At 33.4% G+C, this 22,055-nt stretch overlaps 1 protein-coding gene across 1 annotated transcript; it reads right to left on the bottom strand.

Annotated features, from left to right (window-relative positions):
- Window positions 1-3,751: 3,751 nt before the first annotated feature.
- On the bottom strand, window positions 3,752-6,692 carry 2mit (leucine-rich repeat-containing protein 2mit). The gene has a single exon (XM_013309104.1). It carries the CDS (start codon window positions 6,293-6,295, stop codon window positions 3,809-3,811), a length of 2,487 nt encoding a protein of 828 aa, XP_013164558.1. The 5' UTR covers window positions 6,296-6,692; the 3' UTR covers window positions 3,752-3,808.
- Window positions 6,693-22,055: the final 15,363 nt, after the last annotated feature.

The raw sequence follows: 22,055 nt of genomic DNA, 5'->3' as shown, positions 1-22,055 counted from the left end.
TGGGATATAAAGATCTCTCTCCTATATTAAAACTTACTTCTACTATGAGTAGCTTAAATGTGCAGATTCTATAAAACCTTTCTGTCTCCATTTGAGGCAGTTAACTTATTTTTTCTTGAGTGGCGTTTGCTTGGTTATTGTAGCGATAGACTATTTGGTCTTTTGCCACCTTTACTACGATAAATAAGCTTAAATTTATTTATAGAAATAGCTCAACATGTATATATGAATGTTTAGATTATCTGGTATGAATATATAACTTAAAACTACTAGAGTTGATAATAAGACAAAACTCAACGATATTTTGTATCGAAATTAAAATTCTAAGATATCGTGTAAGAGTATCGCCGGCGGGTATACTTTCCGTCAATATTTGGGGCAGACGTAGACGCCGAGACTGTTTGTCTTATGTACCGCGACTCATAATGGCTGAAGGGCTGTTTACATTTCACTATACAATTCCACATAACCTTGTTAACGTTCTCATGTTTCCGCGAGGGGTTGGCGTGTTCAAATAGCGTAAAACAATTAGCCCCCGTCTAGATGCTTATTTAATTTATCAATTTACGTTATGGAATACATATTGAATGGGCGATAGCCTGAGAGAGAGGCAATCAATATAAAATTATAAATACATCCTATGCCTTACACGACGGATTCAACGTGCTGCAGAGGATAGCTTAATATTGTAAATAGATATTGCGGTACTTACCAACTCGATGCCACCGTCACCAGCCTGCACCTGTCTGGTCACTCTGTCGGTATCAGTCAAGTCAAATTGTCTATAGGCCAGCGATGCTGCCCTCCTGAATCACCACTTCCCGTAAGCGCGCTATAGACGCGTCATTGTCAAACCGAACGTGGAATTGAAAACATAAGCTACCCTATATGCTATGAAACCGAGACTTCCGATGTGTGACTCTTTCTTTGCAACTTTCGTCGACTCCCGATAGTGACTAACTATGCCGACTTACTGCCTTCCCCGCACAAACCCCGCATGCCCCGCGCCCGATCGCGGCGATGAGGGATTTCTAACTACCCGCTTGTGCGGGAGAATAAAAATTGAGACGGCTTACCTGTATTTAAGCGCGTATGCAGAACCGCGAAATTCAAAACTATAGTTCGTCACTGAAAATTATGAACCACAGTCATTCGTTTGCACCGAACACATTCAATTTACTTGAACAAATAATTTATATGCATAACTCGTTATGCTGAAGTTTTCTTTTCGTTGAAATAATAACGTATTTAAAGAATGCGAATTAATTATTGCACACAGTAAACAAAAAGTACATAAATTTTAATTTTGTTTATTACCTAACATTTCACCTAATGAATAGACCTCCGTATATATTATTTAAATTTATATATAAGAAAACTTATGTACCCAGAATATTTATATATGACTAGCTGTCGCCCGCGACTCCGGCCGCGCGGGATTAAAAATAGATGTTGGCCGATTATCAGACCTACTCAATATGCTCACAAAATTTCATGAGAATCGGTCAAGCCGTTTCGGAGGAGTATGGGAACGAAAATTGTGACACGAGAATTTTATATATAAGATTATTTACAGTTTTGTTTAAGGTTTTTTTGAAAGAAATAAACATTTTCATTCTATTCATTTATTTCCTTCGGCTACCTGTTTGTACATCGTAAACTACAAATTACGTAAAAACATATACATATATAACTACACATAATCTTCTTTACAATAATAAATATATCAAGTTACAACCATAGTTTCACAGTGATGTCTGAAATGTAGTGAATTACGTTGTTAGTGAAACATTTAATATATAACAATGATTCTATTGAACTATAAGACTGATTCCTTAGTTATATGATTAAAAACAGGTTACTGAACATTTTTACTATGCCTTCGTACGGAGGGAAAAATGTTTCACAGAAAGAGAGGAAAAGACAGCGAGTTTTATATCAATGTTTTGTTAATGGATTCGCGTTAAAACATCTAAAATTTTCATTCAACTAGACAATAAAAAAACTGGTGTTTAGCTATTTATAATATAGAGAAGCTTTATGTATATTAATTTTGTTGATAAATTATATTTATGATATTAATTTCACAAATCTACAACCGATATTAAAAAAATATTTGACAACATTATTAAAAAATTCCGATAAAAGAAATGGTAGTATGGTATTGTCATAGAATACATATTGGCACTTTGTTGTATATCTACCGATGATTATGATTAGATGTTACCTATTCAGTTATACTAAGAGGGTTAAGAAGGAAGACGTGATCTGCTTAGTCAAATACATTGCGCAAGAGTATTAATATATATACATACGAGTACATCAGTTTACGTCACATTTTATTAATTAGGTACCAAAAGTACCAAAAAGTTTTTAAGTAATTTTTGAATAACAAAATATATTGTGAACAACGATTACCATTAATTCATTCCCAAGAATATCGGGACTTTTATCTATTTAGGCAAAGAAAAAATTATATGATAAAATAATTAACTAACAAGGACTGTACCCTAATTGCTAATATATATAATTTTGAAAAATCTGTGAAAATATAGCAAATGATAGCTACATCGTTACAAAAATAGAGAACAATTGTTATCCGACTAGCTTACTTTCGAACAGTGGAGTTAGTTTATGTACCAAAATTCTTGGAATTTTATAATGTGACGTATTCTGAGAGCAATTTTATGCCTTTCTAAATTATTATTGCTATATTTACATTACATAAAGACACTGATCGTTATATCAGTAATTTACATAAAAAATAAATATCAGTTTTTTTTATATTTTTGATGGATTAATAAACTAATTAATTATTTACACTTTATACACCAATCATTTACAGTCCCGAATGCGTTGTAACTCGTAATTTTTCTATTTGTACTTATTTCATAAAAAAATATTAACGTCCAAATATATCACAAAACACTATTACTCTTCTTGCAGCCGACCACAGTTACCTGAAACAAAGAAACACAAATATTTAACCCAAAAACTTATATTATTTTTATGTAATTATTTTACAGCAAAAAAAAATAGCCTTTAGAAGGCCTGTTGAATACTTAGATACCATTCCTAAGATGAATTATCTGTGAAAATCTAAATTATATTTAGCCAAAAAAACGTCAAATTGTTGTCAAAAATGGTAGGTTCCTGTGTTGCGCTAGCCTATTGTTACAAATTGGTTATAATAATTACAGTAATAAGTTTAACAAAGCTGCTACAGTTATTCACGATCGATATCCACTCTATCTAATAGATATTCATCCCCACCTCCGTCTACCAAAATAAATTAAAAAAAATTCTACGAGAATTTAATTTCACTTATCAAAGTATTGGAAAAAATACCGTACTTTAGATAAGGCCAAAAATACCTCCATTTACAATGATGAATAAAATAATTGAATGAAATTCATGTTTACTTACATATACCTGTATCTCTAAAAGTAGTCAAAACTTTTGAACAACACATTTTAGACAATGAGAAACTAGTAAATAAAAATATTATATAATGGAATAAATATGAATATCGAATTTCCCACTTGTGATTAAAAATCGTAGAATAAGTAGAATATATACAAAGTCAGTGAAGTGAGAAAAATTTATCATAATAAATTCTATCAGAAACACATAAAGACAAAGACGTAGTAGACTTAGACATAGACAAGATATTGAATAGTATTAGTTCTACATAAACAGATGCAATACACGAATTCAGTTTAAATATAAATAAGGAAAACTACTTACATTTGTGCTACGTTAAAAGGGAATCATATTCAAATGGTGTTGAGTCGGCTGCTCTCAAATGTCACCAGAGCACTCCGCCGGATATATTTGACACCTCTATTTGATTATCCGTGTCCACTGGCATAGAACGTCGTCTTCTAAATCTTAGGCGAAAACTTAGCCAAAGAATTAATGACATCACGATCAAGCCCGTCACTGCGGCCGTACCAATGTATTGGGCGTAGTTTGTACCTCTTGCTTGATAAGGCGAATATTCTAACTTGTCGTTAGGATTCGCCGTATACGCTTCATTTGATGCGATCTGAGTATTCAGTTTTGTTGTAGTAAATATATACGGAGCCGGTGGTATCTTAGATAAATTTGGCGTGTTCAATCTTTTTCCAGAAAACGATTTTCGTTTAACATCTGTCGTATCACTATAGTCGACAGACTTAGATGTTCTACTCGGAGTAGATACTGCCACGTCGATATCCAAAAATCTTCTATCTATTTTGAGTTGATCATTTTGATATTTATTGCTATCGAAAATTTTCACCAACTGACTATTTTTAGTAATCGAAGATCCATTAAAGTTTTCATTGACCAATGTTTGATTAAGTTTTCTGGGATCGTTTAATTTATCATTCTTTTTACCATCATAGTTTTCATAATTACTCGTTGATAAGCTTGTATTCTTCTCAGAAGGTTTATTAGTATTATTGTTTTTATTCTCATAAACATAAGCATCATGTTTAGAAAACATTTTATCTGTTTTATTATTAAGATATCCGTAGTACCTCAACAATTTATTTATCATTTCAGTGCTATATAAACTAACGGGAGGTAAGCTTTCATTAATGGTAAAAGTTTCTTGGAACGTACAGTTGTACTTTGTTATATCAGCTTTGTGTTCAGAAGTTGAAAAATAACATGTCTCTCCATCAGACAAACTTTTATTCCAATTCATCCAGTCGGTCAACCAAAGTTCATTGCTACAATTTATATTGTTGCCGTGTAATCTCAAAGTTTTTAGTTGTACCAGATAGAAAAGCAAATCGTTTCTTACATCTGTAAGATTATTCATTCTTAAATCTAAATACTGCAAATGTGAAAATGCTGCTAATGCCGCTGAATCGGCTAATAACTGTCTCGCCAAGCCCGGGCTGGATTGTAAGTGAAGCATTTGAACGCTTTCAGGCGAAGACATTGGAAATGAACCAACTTCTTGAGGCACGGAAATATTTAAATAGCAAAGTCTTAAGTCTCGCAGAGACAATGGCCCGTCGAATGTACTTGGTGAGAGCATTTTTATAGGATTATAAGATAGATCCAACATTTCCAATGATAATAAATCGTCAAATACGTGGTCTTGTATAAATTGAATTTCATTATATTGCAATAATAACATGCGTAAATTAGGTAAATTCTTAAAATCAGGTATGGAAATGTTTTTGATTGAATTATTACTGAGTGATAAATATTTTAGTTCATCGGGCAATGACTTTGGTACGGCGGTGAGTAAATTTTTGTTGATATTTAAAAATAATAACATTTCCAGTCTTCCTAATGAGTCATCTTCTACTGATGCAATTTGATTTTCTGCAAAATCTAAGGATTGCAGTAGAGGGTAGCTGTCTAGGTCACCACACCGGATCGCTGTTATTTTGTTGCCGATGAGTGACAAAAATCGCACCGAATGCGTAAAGGCTTCAGGTACTTGATATAAACCTATCCTCGAAGCATCAATCTGTTGTAGTCTACGACCAGTTCCAACTAACAACTGGGTATCCACCTGAGTAACTCCTAAATCCGGATTGTCCGTTAATAATAGACGAGCAAGATTCGGTAACAACTGAAGCGCCCCCGGTGCTAGTTTTCTCAAATTGTTATGGGACACGTCCAAATGTTGTAAAAGCCAATTATTAAAGTAATTTTCGTGAATGAATTCGATATTATTTCGGCTCAAATTAAGATGTTGCAAGTTTTTAAGAGGCGTAAAAACATTTGTCAACGTAGTCAAATTATTATATGATAAATCTAAGTATTCTAATTTGGTTAACCCTATAAAACTATCTTTTAAGATATTTGAGATACAATTATTAGTAAGAATTAATTTTCTTAAATTTGAATATTTGTTGAAAGCTCCTCTTGTTATAAGCGGTATTTTATTCAGCGATAGATCTAAATCTCGTAGAGTTTTATGCTTTAACATTATTTGGAATTTAATAATGTTGTTATTGCGTAATGAAATTGAATATGTCTCCAGTAAAGGCAGATTTAAAATGAATTCACTACAATTGCAACCATTTTCATATTCAACTGCTACTTCCATATACGTCTTATTCAATAGCTTACTCATCTTATCTTTGGTTTCGGCATCTCGATTGCAGGACATCAACATCTGATCAATGTTTTCATTGTCTTTTAAACTGATATTGTAGGAACAATTAGAGCATGGCAGTAAATTATTATCGCACCCACAGATTCCAGGACACGACGATGCAAATTTAGTTATATGCCATGATATTACAAAAATCAAAATCGTACACTCCTTCCACGAAGAAGCCATATCGGAAATCACAAATTCAATTTACGATGGATTACTTAACCAGCACTTAAGTTGATGTAAATGATAGTTTTTGGTTATTATCACTGTTGTGTTATTAATTGTATGCAATAGACACATAGTTAAAATTGTAACTTTACACCATCACAAAACACTATAAATGTCAATGTTGTGACCGTCCTTCCGTGACATACATTCGGTAAATTTTTCGGTCGAATGGAAGTTGTTCGAATTTATGTATGAAACTCTCGATGACTTTATGATAGGGATAGTACACGTTGTGAGGGGATGTTGGGAAGATATTGTTCACGAGTGATAGTGTTTGGTTGTGGTATCGTGGGGAGAGCGAGCGCGAGCGTACACGAGCGAGCTTAGGCGCGGCGCCGACCGGTCTGGCGGTGAGGCGCGTGTCGCGGGCGCGAGTGCCGCGGCGCCGGCGCTCTGCCGCCCCCTTCCTCCCCCAGCATCCCTCGCAGCCTCAATTTTATATAGTAAACTGACTTCCACACCGCCACTATTTATGTATGTCATACCAGGTCCTCCCTAATATGTTATTTTGACAACGTAAGTATTTGTAAATGTACGATACATTTCTAGCTCGATGCTTTCTGCTCTCAAATCATTATAGTTTCAGTTAAAAGTTCAGGATGGCATTCCACCTCTTTCTGTATGTATAAACATTTTAAAGACATATACAAATATATGTACTTACTGTGAATTATTGACTCTTGATTATATTCATAATAAGATTTTTTAATACTAATACTACTTTTCAACTTTAAGGTTTCTATTCCTGGATTTAGGAAAAGAAAAAAAAGTTAAACTGTTTAGTAATAAACATAATTTATTTTAATATTACTTTACTTTGACCAGTTAATAGGCAGCTTGAAACTCAGTGAGCATTCTAAAGAGCGTAGTAAAGGGGCACGCGAATAACGGCTACAAATTGAAAAAAGTAAATTATTACTCTATACAAGCTGGCAGTTTGAAAAACGTGCAAAGAATTAAAACTCATTTTCCAGTGAACTTCATTGCAACCGGCTGCTCTTGCACAAATAAAGTTTCGGGACTGTTCATAAACTAACTACAGTCATTAACTGCGTCGTATTTAGTATTTTCGTAGCATTGATTTCTTTATTTAATCTTCACTGGGGCACGATAAAACAATGACCTTGATATACGACATAATTAGGAAACAAAAAATACCTACCGTATATTCAAAATGTATATAAAATTGTCTTTCTTTCTTATTTAACCCTTTATACTTCAGCCATCTTTACTAGCATTTACATGAATTGCTCCCATGAAAGCCTTTCGAAGGGTCCTTTTATTGCGCTCCTTAATTTGGGTTATTTGAACTTTTCTTGTCCTCCAAGTTTCTTGAGTATGATAACACTATATATTTATCACAAATGTCATATAAATGAAACTTATCACGTGCTCCAGATCGCTAATCTAATATTTTCTTAGAAGACATAACACTTAAAGGTGGGTATATTTTTAAGGAACTAATAGTGTATATCAATGATGTGTAATTAAATAACTCGATTTTAACATAAAAATATTAAATAAAAAATCGACGTTTTTGGTCTAAATAAAGCAATATTGTTAAGACTAAAGACCATTTTGTTTTTATAAAAATGTCCACAAAAACATGTTGGTAAAAACACACAAAAAGAAATTCTAGATTTGTTTGGAAGTAAAAACTATAGAAAAAAAATATTTTATGATTTATGAATATTACTTTTTATGTAACATACGAAGTATCTTAATAAAGGTCTTTCATACCATAGAGATCCTTATTAAAGTAAGCGTGAACATACGATATATAAGAAATGATTGCATTTGTTGAACGTTTCCATCCATTTTATGGAGCGCCTTTCCCGAATATATTTATTAAAGTGACCCTCAGACCGCGGACCGCAAGATAAATCATAGTCAGGATATAGCTGGGTTTTCGCGGCAAACCGAATATAGAGGAATATTACATAATCACTAGGTTTCGAATTTCGATTTTGGTAACTAATTATTATCATATCTGAGATTTTAAGTATACATCTTTTAAAAACAATTATTGTAATCGTGAATTCTAGCCAAAAACAAATTATAAAAATTTTCATATATTTTAAGTCTATTACATCAGTATTTTTCTACGGAAAACTATTATTTTACCTTATTTGTTTATCTTCAATAGAGCCTCGGTGGCTCAGTGGTCAAGCACTTGACTTGCAATCTGCAGGTCCTGGGTTCGAATCCCGCCATGTGCCAATGTGTTCGATTTACGATTTACATATGTACATTTATCCGACGTTCTTACGGTGAAGGAAAACATCGTGATGCAACCTGTACATGTCTGAGAAGAAATTCAAAGATATGTGTGAAGACAACCAACCCGCACTTGGCCAGCGTGGTTGACTATGGCCTAAACACCCTTAACTTAGGGTAGGCTCCGAGCCCCTCGGTGGGGACGTATAGCGAGCTGATGATGATGATGATGTTTATCTTCAATATTATAACAGCATAGTACATTACGCAGAATGAAGTTATAAGTAGATTACTTTATAGAAAAAATATTATAATAAAAGTAGCAAATCAAATATATAAAAATATATGTAGCGAAAGTAACAAATTCTGTACATAAATATCGCCCGAGGCAAACTCAAGACAACCAGATTGGAAATACTAGTGATGGCTGTATTAAATGTATTTGGCAGATTAAAAAAGTTACAGTTTACTTTCATATCGTAACATACACGTAATTTCTATATTTTTTGTAAACATACTAATATTATAAATGCGAATGTTTGGATGTTTGTATTCATGGACGAATGGACGGTTGTTAAAAGGTATCACCAGAATACTGCATGGATCTCGCTGAAATTTTTAAAGATGTAGAACATAGCCGGGAAGAACACATAGGCTACTAAATAAGTTTTTTTAATACAAATTTCGCGGTCGCGGGCGACGATATAAATAAATATTTAAATGATGATATTACAATGTTATTAACATGAATCTCTTTATACATTATGTACCATTTACCATGTTTAGTAAAATGTTATAACTCTAACAGTATATGGATCAGATATATTACATTTAACAAATTAAATCTAGGAGGTTAAATCAATAGTCGGTATTCAAACAAACTTAGCAGTCGGCTTTAACAAAGGAATCCTTCATCCAGAAAACATGCTTCGTGTACAGATGTGGGCGACTCCAGAGCAAATCTCAATTAATGGAAACTAGTTAAGATATTTATTTATTTATTTTTTTATTTATTTATTTTTTTTATTTTTTTTATTTTTAGTTTGGTTTATTTTTAGTATATAGTTTATAGTATTATTTTGGTAGTTTAATTAATTAGTTTTATTTAATAAATATTCTCGGGTGATTTAAATTTAAATTTAGAACCTACAGTAAGTTAATAAATATATGCCAGTTAAGATATTTGCTTTGTATTAAATTAGATTAAATCAAATGGATAATAATCAACCCGATAGATTAATGGATGTTGGCTATTTAATGATAATCAAACGTATGTCAATATTATAACGATAAAGGAGTTGATAATTTGTGTAAATTAACAACTCCTTTATCATTATAATCAAGCAAACACAACTAAATACATTTTATTTATCACATATAGAACAAATGTAATGATTACATTGGATTAATTTAAGTCAAATATTTGATTCAAGTGTTTATAAACAAAGCATAATTAACTCTTTATTTTAAGAAAATAAATAAAATTCTTTTCAATTTGATACGGGTTTAAATTCAAGATGAAGTGCAAAAGAACAAACTCGTAGCAGTACAAAATACAATCGGGTACAAATTAAAGCGTTCGCACTGGACGACGGAGAATTAAACCAACACTTAATTACATTGTACGTTGGAAAAATGGCCAACCGAATAAACGGCAGACAGACCAAAGCTTTATAGGCCATTAGTGAGGTCTAACAGTAAACTGTTCCGTGCAACTAAAATTACGCCTTTGGGGTGAAATCGCTATCATTAGCGTAACGAGGGACCGTTGCTGACGCCGGCCGCCTCCTGACGCCGCCCGCCGGCCGCTCCGAGCCAACTCTTTAGCCCGCACCACCTAATGAACCGGCAGCCGTGCCCTTGGCAGTTGGCCTGCAACGAACGAAACACTGACTGCATATTACCTTTGTTGCTTTTTCATGTATAACTTGAACTTTTTAATTAATTTCCTCTGCTGTTTTTTTTAATTCTGATGTACCTTATACTTTTTCTGCCTCTCACCATACTACGCTTCCTACTTCGCTACCTTCCTTCTTTTATTGCACCTCACCTTTTACTACCCATCACCTATTACTCTTACTCACTTTTTACTATCCTTCGCCTTTTATCATCCTTAACCTTTTACTATCCCTCATCTTTGCCTACCCCTCTTCTTTTACTACATCTATATTTTACTACTCCCCGCTTTTTCTGCCTGTAATCTTTAGTTACCTATTCAAAGATCCTCTTACTGAAATATTGTTACCGACAACCGATCCTTATAAGTTATTAAATACAATAATGAATTCAGCTAACAAATATAACAAGCATATATTCAAATCCAATGCCTCAAAGTTGTTGGATGCCATTAGTGCGAATAGTATCGTGTTTATCTACCACTCCAAGCCATCTGTTCGTAGAACATGAAACCCTCCTCACCTGTGTCCTCGGTACAATACAAATAGCGTAATTATTCAAGCAAACCTACCAATTTAATTCAGGAAACAGGAGCCACAGTACAGGGCTACGGTAGCGAACTAAATCAGTTTACGCATTGTTAATCGTTCTGTCCGTTGGGCCGGCTGAATCGGGGCCATAATACGGCTCGCGGCGTAAAACTTTATTACGTCCCACCTCGGCCCAGCCGTAGCCGGGTTGTGGGATGCGGGATACGGAATGACGCCTATTCTCATTAACCCCGCCACCGCCGCCCATTGTATCAACAATGATTACGCTTTTTATCTTGTTGCTCTTCCCTGCCGTAATGAAGATACGTGCACAATTTATTCATTTCGTCTAATTTATTAAAATGTACAGCTACGATATTTATGTAGGGGTCTAGGAGCATAAAAAATATTCTATGTACGTGGGATGAAATATAAAAGTACGAGAATATTCTAAAGTAGTCTGTAAAGACTGGTAAAGACATAACAAAGTTATATCGAATTTTACAACAAAAATATTCAATAGAAAGTCTTGGTGAAATAAGATACAGACTCATACTAAATCTGGAAATACAACAAAGGGTCGTCTCTATAATTCTGGAGCAAAACGTCTTTGCCAAGTAGAATTTCATTTGTAAAACTACATAGGAGACGGTCAAAGCAAACTGTTGTAGCCACGTCCCGATTTAACGTCAGTTGTAAGTTATGACTTTGAATCGAGAGTAAAATTTGAAGCCCTCGTAGCGGTCAACGAAAGGACTTCTCCAAAGTGGACGTTTTAATCAATCATACCAACTTACGAATGCACGCAAAGTCACGTGCGAAAATATACAAGCTGTAGAAACATCTGTGCTTATCACTATGTAATAGGGTTCTATATTGTATGAAGTGGAAGGTTTTGATTGCCACGAATGTAAACGCCTTGAAATATGAGAGGCGGCCCCTGGGAACTAATGTTTTATATTCTGTCGTTGTGTATTGACAGTAGTGAATTATTGGCCGGCAGATTGAGTGGCCCGCGTGCTATATTGCTGATATTATTTTCAACCGGCTTCAAACTGACGAGGGATCTCGTTTCGGGGGCTCGGTTAAATTAAATTGCGTCATTTATCTCCGTTCATTTGTTAGACGTATTCCTGGAGTAAAGTATTTTTCGATATTACTTCTTATAGATTTATATGTTCATTATACACTAGCATTGTACCATTCCTGTATGCCTCCTTAATCATACTGATTTCGAGAGATTGGAGAAAATATCACTTTTAAGGCAGGATTTAAAGTAATTTTTCAAACTAATTGCATCTTATAAATTCAAGAACAAAGAAGGAAAAGTACCCAGATATCAGAAGCAAGGGTCCTTTTTGTATGATCTATTTATACGAAGAGTTGAATATGATTACAATCTAAAATCGTCCATATTCCCCGCCTACGTGTCACAGATGCAACTTAATTATATTTGTCAAAAAGTGTTGCAAAAGCAAAAAGCGCACTCTGTTATAAAAAGCCAACGAAGCAAGGCGAGGCAACACTATTAAAACCGTCGTAAAAACGCCGCTGCGCGCTTCTTATTATCCTTATATTTTTTTCACGGAGCACTGGATGCCACCTACGTCATAAAAATGAAATATTGTGTCTCAAGGCGGATGTCTCCTTCTTTTATGAGATTAGATTGAACTGATATCCGATAGAAAAACGAACGTTACGTATCACTCGACGCACCTTCGAGTACCTCTTGATATCGTTGCCGGAAAATTTCCTAATAGAAAAAAAGACCTTTTTTATGCGGCAGTTACCGTAAGATGCTCCTGGAAAATGTATTAATACCCTTACAATGTGATACCATTATCTGTGGTAATAAAAAAGAATTGTTAACTAATAATATAAATTCGTTACGCTTTTGGCGTTTTGGACTGCTTGATGTATTTGTTAGATTAGTAAGCTTTTTCTTTGATGGTTACAGAGCATTGTCGCTTGCTTTCAATAATTGTAATGTTACATAAGATAAGACATGTAGCTTATATACTGGCAAATTTTGCTTACTTAGTAGCAATTTCTTTATGTTGTTTGTTCATTAATATAAAAAAAATCATTTTCGTCAATAAAAGTTGAAACTCGAGAAAGCGTTACGCAACGCACCCTAACCAATAGGATAACAGGACACCTAATACAAAATATAAACAATATACCATTTGTAAACATTATAGAGCAAACAGTGTCATGTGATAGAGCAGCGTCGACGAAGTTCCCAAGTCGAGTGCGTGCGATGAATCAGATTACGTAGGTAGCTAGTCTGTGCATTATCCCCGGGGCTTTTAGTTGGACAAACACAATGAAATTATACCGTTAGTTTAGGTGACGACAGCTGATTTAGTAAATGTTTTCACATGGGCCAAATAATTTGAGTTTCATCATTTAAATATTCGACATCTTTATTGACCGAAAGACGTTAGTAGAATTAAAAAAAGGAACGCTCTTTCAATTTCTAAGTTTCTTATGGAATACGACTTAGTTGGATTTCCCAACTTAATTAAATAATTTAACTAATGAATTTTATAAAGTAAATGAGTTTAATTTAAAAGACAATTTACGCTCAACTTAGAAGGTTAAAAAGCTAAACGAGTCCTTTCTAAATATTGATGTGTTCCACAACCATCTTGCAAGATTCCGAACCCCTTCCCCTTCGAAAGCCACAAATCTTTTACGTTATACCTCGTCTTATTCAAAAAGATGTTTAAAAACATGTATCACCAAATACCGACAAACTATCCTAACTTAAAAAGTAAAAGAACAATAGAATCTAATAATATCAAACAAGTAGAACGCCTTCTTAGACTTAGACAATTAAAGCGCGCCGACGTAATAAAATTATCATAACATCGTTCTTCGTATTTTATTACGCTATAAAAGATGCCATTAAACAACTAAAATGAAAACCATTAAATACTGAACTCAATAAGAACTCACTCAGATATAAGAACGACCAAAAACTCTGATAACAACTCCTGAGTCGCCTAAAATTAAAAATATATATGAATAAAGTGAAAACATAAACAATTTGAACAGAGAAAGTTTGACTTCGACCAAGGGCTGTATAACTTTAAAAATGCAACAGCCGCTGTCGAGACGGAGCCAACAATAAAAAATACAAGCTTTACTTTAAGTACCTTCGCCATAAAAAATCCACAAACTACAATAGTTACACGCCTTTTTATACAATAAAACAAAAACTTACAGAACATTTAAAAAAAAAGTTGAAGAATAAATTGAATTTCATCTTTAAATTTTAACGATAAGAGTTCAATTGACCTCTGAATGAAATCATACATCTTACTATTATATAATATTAAAATATTATAATTGGATGAAGGTTTGTTATTAGATATTTTCAGACCAGCTAAACGGATCACTCTAAAATTTGGCATAGATGTAGGAGATAGTTTGAAAGAATACTTAAGCAGCTAATAAAGTTTTTCTAATTCCACGAGTGACAGAGTAGATAGAGTGCTAGAGTACAATATTTTTTTTACCATTCCTTCCTGATATTCAAATCCAACACCTAAGTTATATTGATAATTAAATCTTTTTTATCGATCCCCGGGGATAAAGCGTTCAGGAAAAAGCAGTCTGTAATCGGTGAATTACAGATCTGTCTTGAAAAGCTGTTGACTCAATATTTATTATAATAAAGGCAAGCGTATTGTTTTACTTAAGTATTGCTACGATTCATAGATCTCGTAATTAAACATTCTAAAAATAATAGAGCCGTGTCAGTTAATTTATCTACATTTTCATTATACTCAATTTGTTTTAAAATTATTGCCAATCGTCGTAAAGGGGGATGTAAACCCGTCACATCTGCAAAGTTGCCTATTCATTTAAAGCTAGAACGACTACGTAATGGTGTATTTCGTTAGAGCACAGCTGTTGTACGAATCTGTAATTGGCATAACCCCCTGAATATCTTCTTGTCAATTCCTTTTGTATGCTTACCTTAAAATGTAGATTGATGTTCATTTTCATTACTTTCTATAAACATTATTAGACTTTAGTTATTTTTAATCAATATATTAATAATCTATTCGATTACAAATTGTTGTATCGCTTTTCTTAGTATGGTATAGTAATAGTATAGATAGGCAGGACAAATATTTTATGGATAGTGTGTTCCAAGAATGATCGAAATTAACTTACGAATTATTTTTTTTAATATTATAACAACATCTAAGTACCAGTTCCAAATACTTGCGTACCCAGCAATTTCCTGAGGTGTAAGTTAATATCACAATTTAAGATTCCTTTAGCGCATGCAACATTAAATTTGAGCAAGTAAAGTGTACATTTGTTCATTTTGTCGCGAGTGTTGAGACAATCAAGATTATTGCGCATTAATGGTAGCGTTGAACGGCAGTGTGCTCGGCAGTTATCATTAATTAATTCTCTTAAATCAAAACAACGATACTCGAGTCCCTTGCTATTCTCTTTATATTTAATTGTGGAGGAACGAGAAGTGGAAAACAAATTGCCCGAGGAAATTTGAATTGAGCGAATTTTCTTTCGTCTTGTTCTGTTAGGTAAATGTAACTAAATTATTTTGATAATACTTGAGAATACAAAGGCGACGGTATCATCGTTTCTCGTTTACTCTAGTATTGCTGCTCTTGGTATGATCCAACTCTTGGAGTTGTATTATTTCAAAACAGTCTCAATGGAAAAATTAGAGTTAATAATTTCGGCATGGCAACTTATTTTTCTATCACAGTATATAGTTAAAAAAATCAAATTAATTATCGTTTAGGACCTTAATAATAGTAAAAGTTGCCAATGAGCGGTCATCTGTGATTTTTCATAATATATAATTATAAATTGTGACTTTACATGTTTTGTCTTATTTATTTCGATTGTTTATGTTTTACTGCAACAAGAAAGTTGGCACTGAACAACAGTATTACGTGGGTAATCTAGATTTTCGATTTCCGGCACCGCAGAATGCTGAGTTGTCAACCTCGCTTGCCGGAAATCAAAGCTTCCATTTCAAAACTTACATGTATGAACTTCTTTTGTTTATTTTTGTCATGTAAGTGACTGTTAATTTATGTTTTAACCTTCGATTAACTATTTCAACAAAGCCTTTATGGTAGGTTTTATTTATATCTTATGCAATCTTTTTTCCTTTTAGATTATATTTTTTTACCAAAAATAATGAACCAGTCTGATAAAAGGTACAATATATGGACCAATAATCCTCACATCTTTGTGCTCTCTATTCTCGTTATGATAATAAAATACACTTATAGGTTTTGCGTAAATTGACACGAGCGGGTCGCGAAACTTTCTATATCTTATTAACTCCAATATTTTTTCTTCGCAAAGACGCACGTACGACACGATGTGGACTTGTAGACAATAATAATGTTAGGGAACAAATTCTGAATTTCAATTTATTTCTTTGTGGAAAGGAATTTCGTTATTTTCTCTTACAATTAATGTTAAACAATATAACATTATTTACACACACTGACTAACTAAAAACATGTATTGTTAAGGGCCCGAACGTTGTTGGTACAACAAAAGAATAAAACCTTGACTATTAAAAATGTTTTTATGAATTCAAATTATTTTATCTATATTTCGTTTTCAAATTCAGACTTTCGACTCTACTCGTGTACAATTCATAACAATCTTCACAAAGTTGTTTTTTCTATTCTTATATTTAGAAATGATTTGTGTACATTACATTAAACAAGTATACGTAGCTAATGCGTTTCTTTGAAGCAAAATTGAATAACGTTGAACAGATTTTTCTACGTAACAATAGTCCACGCATACAATGACAACGCACTTTATTTCACATTTAGATAAGGTGACTTCCTACTCGCGACATTTCTCCCGATTTCCGCTCAATATGTTCGAAGCATCGAAGCGTGCAGTTTCTTATTTTATCACCAACAATCTCTGCGACCCCGACATTTTGCCTCCCTTCTTCCCGCTACCTATTAAGTCATGCAACTTTCTATGCCCCCTCTCTGGGCATTAAAAAGTTCGAAATAAACACGCATAAAAATTCAATCAATATTTACAAAATAGAGTTTAAGTATTACTTAATTATATTAATCTATATAATGCGATTCTCATTATAAAACGCATTTAACAAATATTCATATCTGTAGGTACGTCAGTACTCCCGCCTAGCTGACTAAAAAAGAGCAGCATTGCCGTAGCATCCATTTCTAGAAGCAGTTCAGGCCCTTTATTATTTTACTTCACCAAAGAAAATATTTAATATAGTTATTTTGTTGAACCCTTGGCATACCAGACCCAAGGTAAAATAAGGTGAACTGGGTCTGAAATACCAGTCATACCTTTTCGAATACTCGCTTACGGGTCATTTAATTTCTATTCGGAATAAACAAATCGAGAATTGCTATTCAACTTCAACCCTACGTCTCGGTGTGATAGGTAATTCCCTGAATTTGTAAGAATGAAATTAATTTAACATTGAGCTGTCGACGTATTTTACTAAATTAAATTATCATGCTCTACATTTATGAAAATCTTACTTTGTTTCCGAGCTAATCGAGATAATCTTCAATTACAATTGAAATTACATAGAATCGAGATAAAGGATATGTATATTTGTTTTTATAAGATTTTTAAAAATAAATATCACACTTCTCTTTCAAATTTATGAAATTATAGTTTAACTTTTTTTGTAACATTTCGTCAGTAAAACACGAAAGAAAGAACCTCGTCCTAAACATGATTCTCTATGGTACTCCTTAGCCAACAAAAGTAAAGCAATAAAAACAAACAAATATTATTATATTTCTACGTGCTACCAATAATTAGCAATAAGGTTTAATAAACATATTTCATTAACAATAAAAATAATAACATACTCAATAATAACAAACGAAGGAAAACTACGCCACAAATGAGTTTCTTATCATGCACAAAGCAATAACAGATAGTATCTTTATTGCTAACGACCCCATCTATACAATATAATATTTATATAAGTATTTACGGTATTAACTCGCAAGTACTCCAAAACTTAATTGGATCTCAGTATTAAAGGGAGAAAAGGTCTGCTTTGACTCTCATAAAATAATACACATATTCTGATATTCAAATTATGAATACCTTAGTAATATTATAAATGTGAATGTTTAGATGGATGGATGTTTGCTAGAAGGTATCTCCAGTACAGCAGAAGGCATTCATATAGAACATAATCCAGAAGAGCACATAAGCTACTAATTATGTTTTTTTTAAATCCGCGTGCACGTAGTCGCTGTCAGCTAGTTACATATAAATTGTTGTAATTTAATTAGTAACAACGATAAGTTCACAACGGGCCAATTTGTAAAAAGCGCAAGCGTTGTAAAGACCTTCAACAGATTTTAATTTTTTTTTCATATCACAAGGTGGCAAACGAGCGAGCGGCCACCTGAAATCGCTGAAATATCGAAGTGACCTCTGCCCATAGACATACGTAATTGCATATGCGTTGCCTACCTTTAATCGACGGAGGAGAGAATGCACAGAAAGATAATATTTTCCCTTCCCATGCATCCTCTTATCCGGAAAGTCCACTTCCACTTCCCATCCTTTCGTTATAAGAAAACGGGTGGGAAGTGAAAGAGGACTAAATTAAGCCTTCGGGACGCACACTCATCAGCCGAAGCGCGGAATTGCTTCCACTTGACGCCTGTCTTCTGTGTGTTCGTGGTATTTCACCGGGCGACCCGGGCCGATTCGTGCGAAGATGTTAAAGCGGGCTCTACCACTGTTAAATTTTAAATTCTTTAATTTACTTTTCTTATAACCACAGATACACTATTTTAATAAACAGATAATCATAACAAAAAAGAAAATATTGAATCTACTTTGTAACTTTGTGAAAATATCAAAGAATATCTTAATAGAAAACAATACGGATCCAATCATAATGAATAATTGTTTCAATAACTTCATCTTCAACAATTTATTCTGTTATACGGAATAAACAAAGGAATAATATACGAGAAATCTTCTGCAAATAAACATAAGAGAATGTCATAAACATTGAAGTCGTGATTCAATAAAGGTGCGGATGCGGGGAGAATATTCGTCACCGAGATTTCGGGAAACTTGACGAATTTGTTACCAGACGGCTAATATAGCCATAGATATTAAATTTTTAGATAGAACAAGCAAAAAAAAGTATTTAATGCAAAACTTCACGCAGCTCATAACATATTTAGTCAGTTATTACTGGTTACTTGCTTTTTTAATTATAAAACATATTTAGTGGCGATAAACAACAATAAGCCATGAACATGGTCTGTATAGTGACATTTAGTACTCATTCGTGCAGGTTATAGCATACACCATGCTAATTTACATATCGATTTACTGTTACACCATAGGTGCTTAAAGCCAACGTCGCCCCACAACGTCAGAGTTGCGGTTGGAGACTTCAAACTCCTGGTACTATGTGCGTACCTACCAACCTGAAAACAATCATTTAGTAGTGGTGTAACATTTAGTTTTGTTTAATAAATATAATATTACATATATAATATTTTATACCTACAATAAACATCTCTACGACATGTAATATCCTGAAGTAAGTTAATAAAAAAACTTCCTCCACTATTAATCTCACTTTCCAACTAGATACTAAATAAAATACTAAAAACAGTGGAGTCATACGATACCCGGGAATTATAGATCTACACCACAAATTAAGCACTCGGAGTATCATATTTTGAAGTCACTAATAGTAATCAATCCGTGAATCCTAATTGTGTGAACGGTATGAGATAAGGGATGTCCAGTAAGCAGCTTTAACTAATTGCCTGCCCAACGGAGCGTCACTACTGCGGTACCAAGTGCGATTGACACGTCGCGCGATGTCCGGACACATCGAGGTTCGGCTAATTAATAACGTTTGTCCGAATGCCTACGTATCCCCCTACCCTTCACTTCAACCCATGCCAATTCTTCAATAGCCAGCCTCATTACCGTGATATTCCCCTAGCGATAGTACTTTTAATTAAAACATGTTATTATTTCTTTTTTTTTTCAAGCAAAATGAAAGTTATAACAACTTTTTGATAACGGAAACTGAAAATTATCTGCTTTTTAATGTGATGGAAATATTTTCTGTTAACTAAATTAGATATAAGGTATTAACGTTCGAGTTTCGTAATTACTCTAATGAAACAATGATTGCTGGTTTATAATATGCTGTTTATTTCTTTGGTATTTCATTATTAATTCAACATATTATTTTCTATATTCACTGGTTATATTTTGAAACTTTTGAAAGATTTATAAAGATACACTTCATACAATTCAATAGCCTAAATCCCGAGTTCCAATCATCGAAAGCGCGTCGCCGCCGCGCCTCCCGCCGCACAGCCTCGAAAGGTGCGCCCCGGATGCGGTTTAACAGAATTAATTATGATCGGGCCAATGTTCCAATCGAACGCCCCATTGCCGGAGACGGCGGAAATTTATTTCAAACGTCATTTCAAAATGCAAACTCCCTCACCGCCCGTGGTAAGGGAAAAATAATAACTTCCTTATCCGCGACCCGCTCGCCCCCGATTTCACTTACATTATGTGAAGACGATGTTTGTTTTCTATTCATTCGGGTGCGCGATCTAATATTTATTTCAACTTCAACAATATTTAAATTTATTCCTGTATGAATTGAAAGCGCTAAATATTTATTGTACTGTTTTGCTTTTTAGCCGACTTCAAAAAGAAGGAGGTTATCAATTCGTCTGTATGTTCTTTTTGTTCATCTTTGAATGCAATAGTTTTTTCAGGATGTATATTCTTACTGTGTGCATAATGTCATTGATTAATTTCTTTGTACAAAGTATAGGTTTAGTGATCAATATAAACAAATAATGTACAATTTCAAGATAACGTAATTTTTAATATTTGTTGACAGTAAAATACGCAAATTTAATTACGACTCCGTAAAGTTTGGTGGCGGGCTCTCACAATACATGCCTGTTAATTATTCAGTCCTCATTGTTTATTACATTTTGTGCTCACTTCGTTGTTCAAATGTAAGCAAATAAATTATTTACCGTCAAAATTTACCAAATATTTTGTAAAGAGTATGTTTGCAATTTTTTTCCCGCTTGGCAAGAGGGTTATGTTTTTTCCTTTTTTTATGTGTAAGCTAGCTGTCTTCCGCCGCTCTGTCCGCGCGGAATTAGAGAAACTTAATTAGTTGCTTATGTGTTCTTCCAGACTATGTTCTACATCTTGCCAAATTTCAGCGAGATCCATACAGATGTTCTCGAGATCCCTTAAAACAAATATCCATCCATCCAAACATTCGCATTTATAATATTAGTGAGATTACATTGCGACTTCCTGAACGACTTTTCTTAAGAGTAAATGTAAATAAATTTATATTCATCAGTATATAATAACTACCAGTTATTATTTTTGTTTATTTAAATCTTATTTAAAATAAACCTACCATTGTAAATCTAAGATCAACTATAAATTATATTGTACATAAAATTCTTTGCTCGCACATCGATTATATTTACCGCATCTACGCCTCGAATCGAGTGTGAGCGATATGGAATCCAATTTATTGTAGCTCGTGAAATATGAAAAGTAAATTTCATTCACTTATAAAACTAAATTCAAATATCGAGAATAGTGTAGTACCCTAACCGAATTAAATAACATGCATTATGCATTAGAGCATATTACTTCTTAGACGCAATTTTTTTAGATCTGTAAAATAGTGTCTGTGAAGACTGTTCGAACAACATATTCTCAAAATCAATATTTGTAAAGACAATATCAAAATAGTTTTAATATGGTAATAAGAACTAGACGTATATTTTCTAATAGCGACTTGTTTCATTACAATAAAAAAATTATCTAGGCCACTTCCGACGATAAATATAAATAATTACATTTGCCACACATCATTGGAATAATTTTGATGATATGCTTAAAAATCAATATCAGAAATGAGTTGCAATAACAATCATGTTTTTTACGTTATTTTCACCGAGTCATATGTTTCTTGCATTTTTAATAACAATAAC

The sequence above is a fragment of the Papilio xuthus genome, unplaced genomic scaffold (genome assembly GCF_000836235.2).
Source record: "Papilio xuthus unplaced genomic scaffold, Pxut_1.1 DF827777.1, whole genome shotgun sequence".
In the NCBI taxonomy this organism is placed as follows: Eukaryota; Metazoa; Arthropoda; class Insecta; order Lepidoptera; family Papilionidae; genus Papilio; species Papilio xuthus.
Note: the sequence above shows the minus strand (reverse complement) of the source record. Positions and strands in the feature narration are given on the sequence as shown.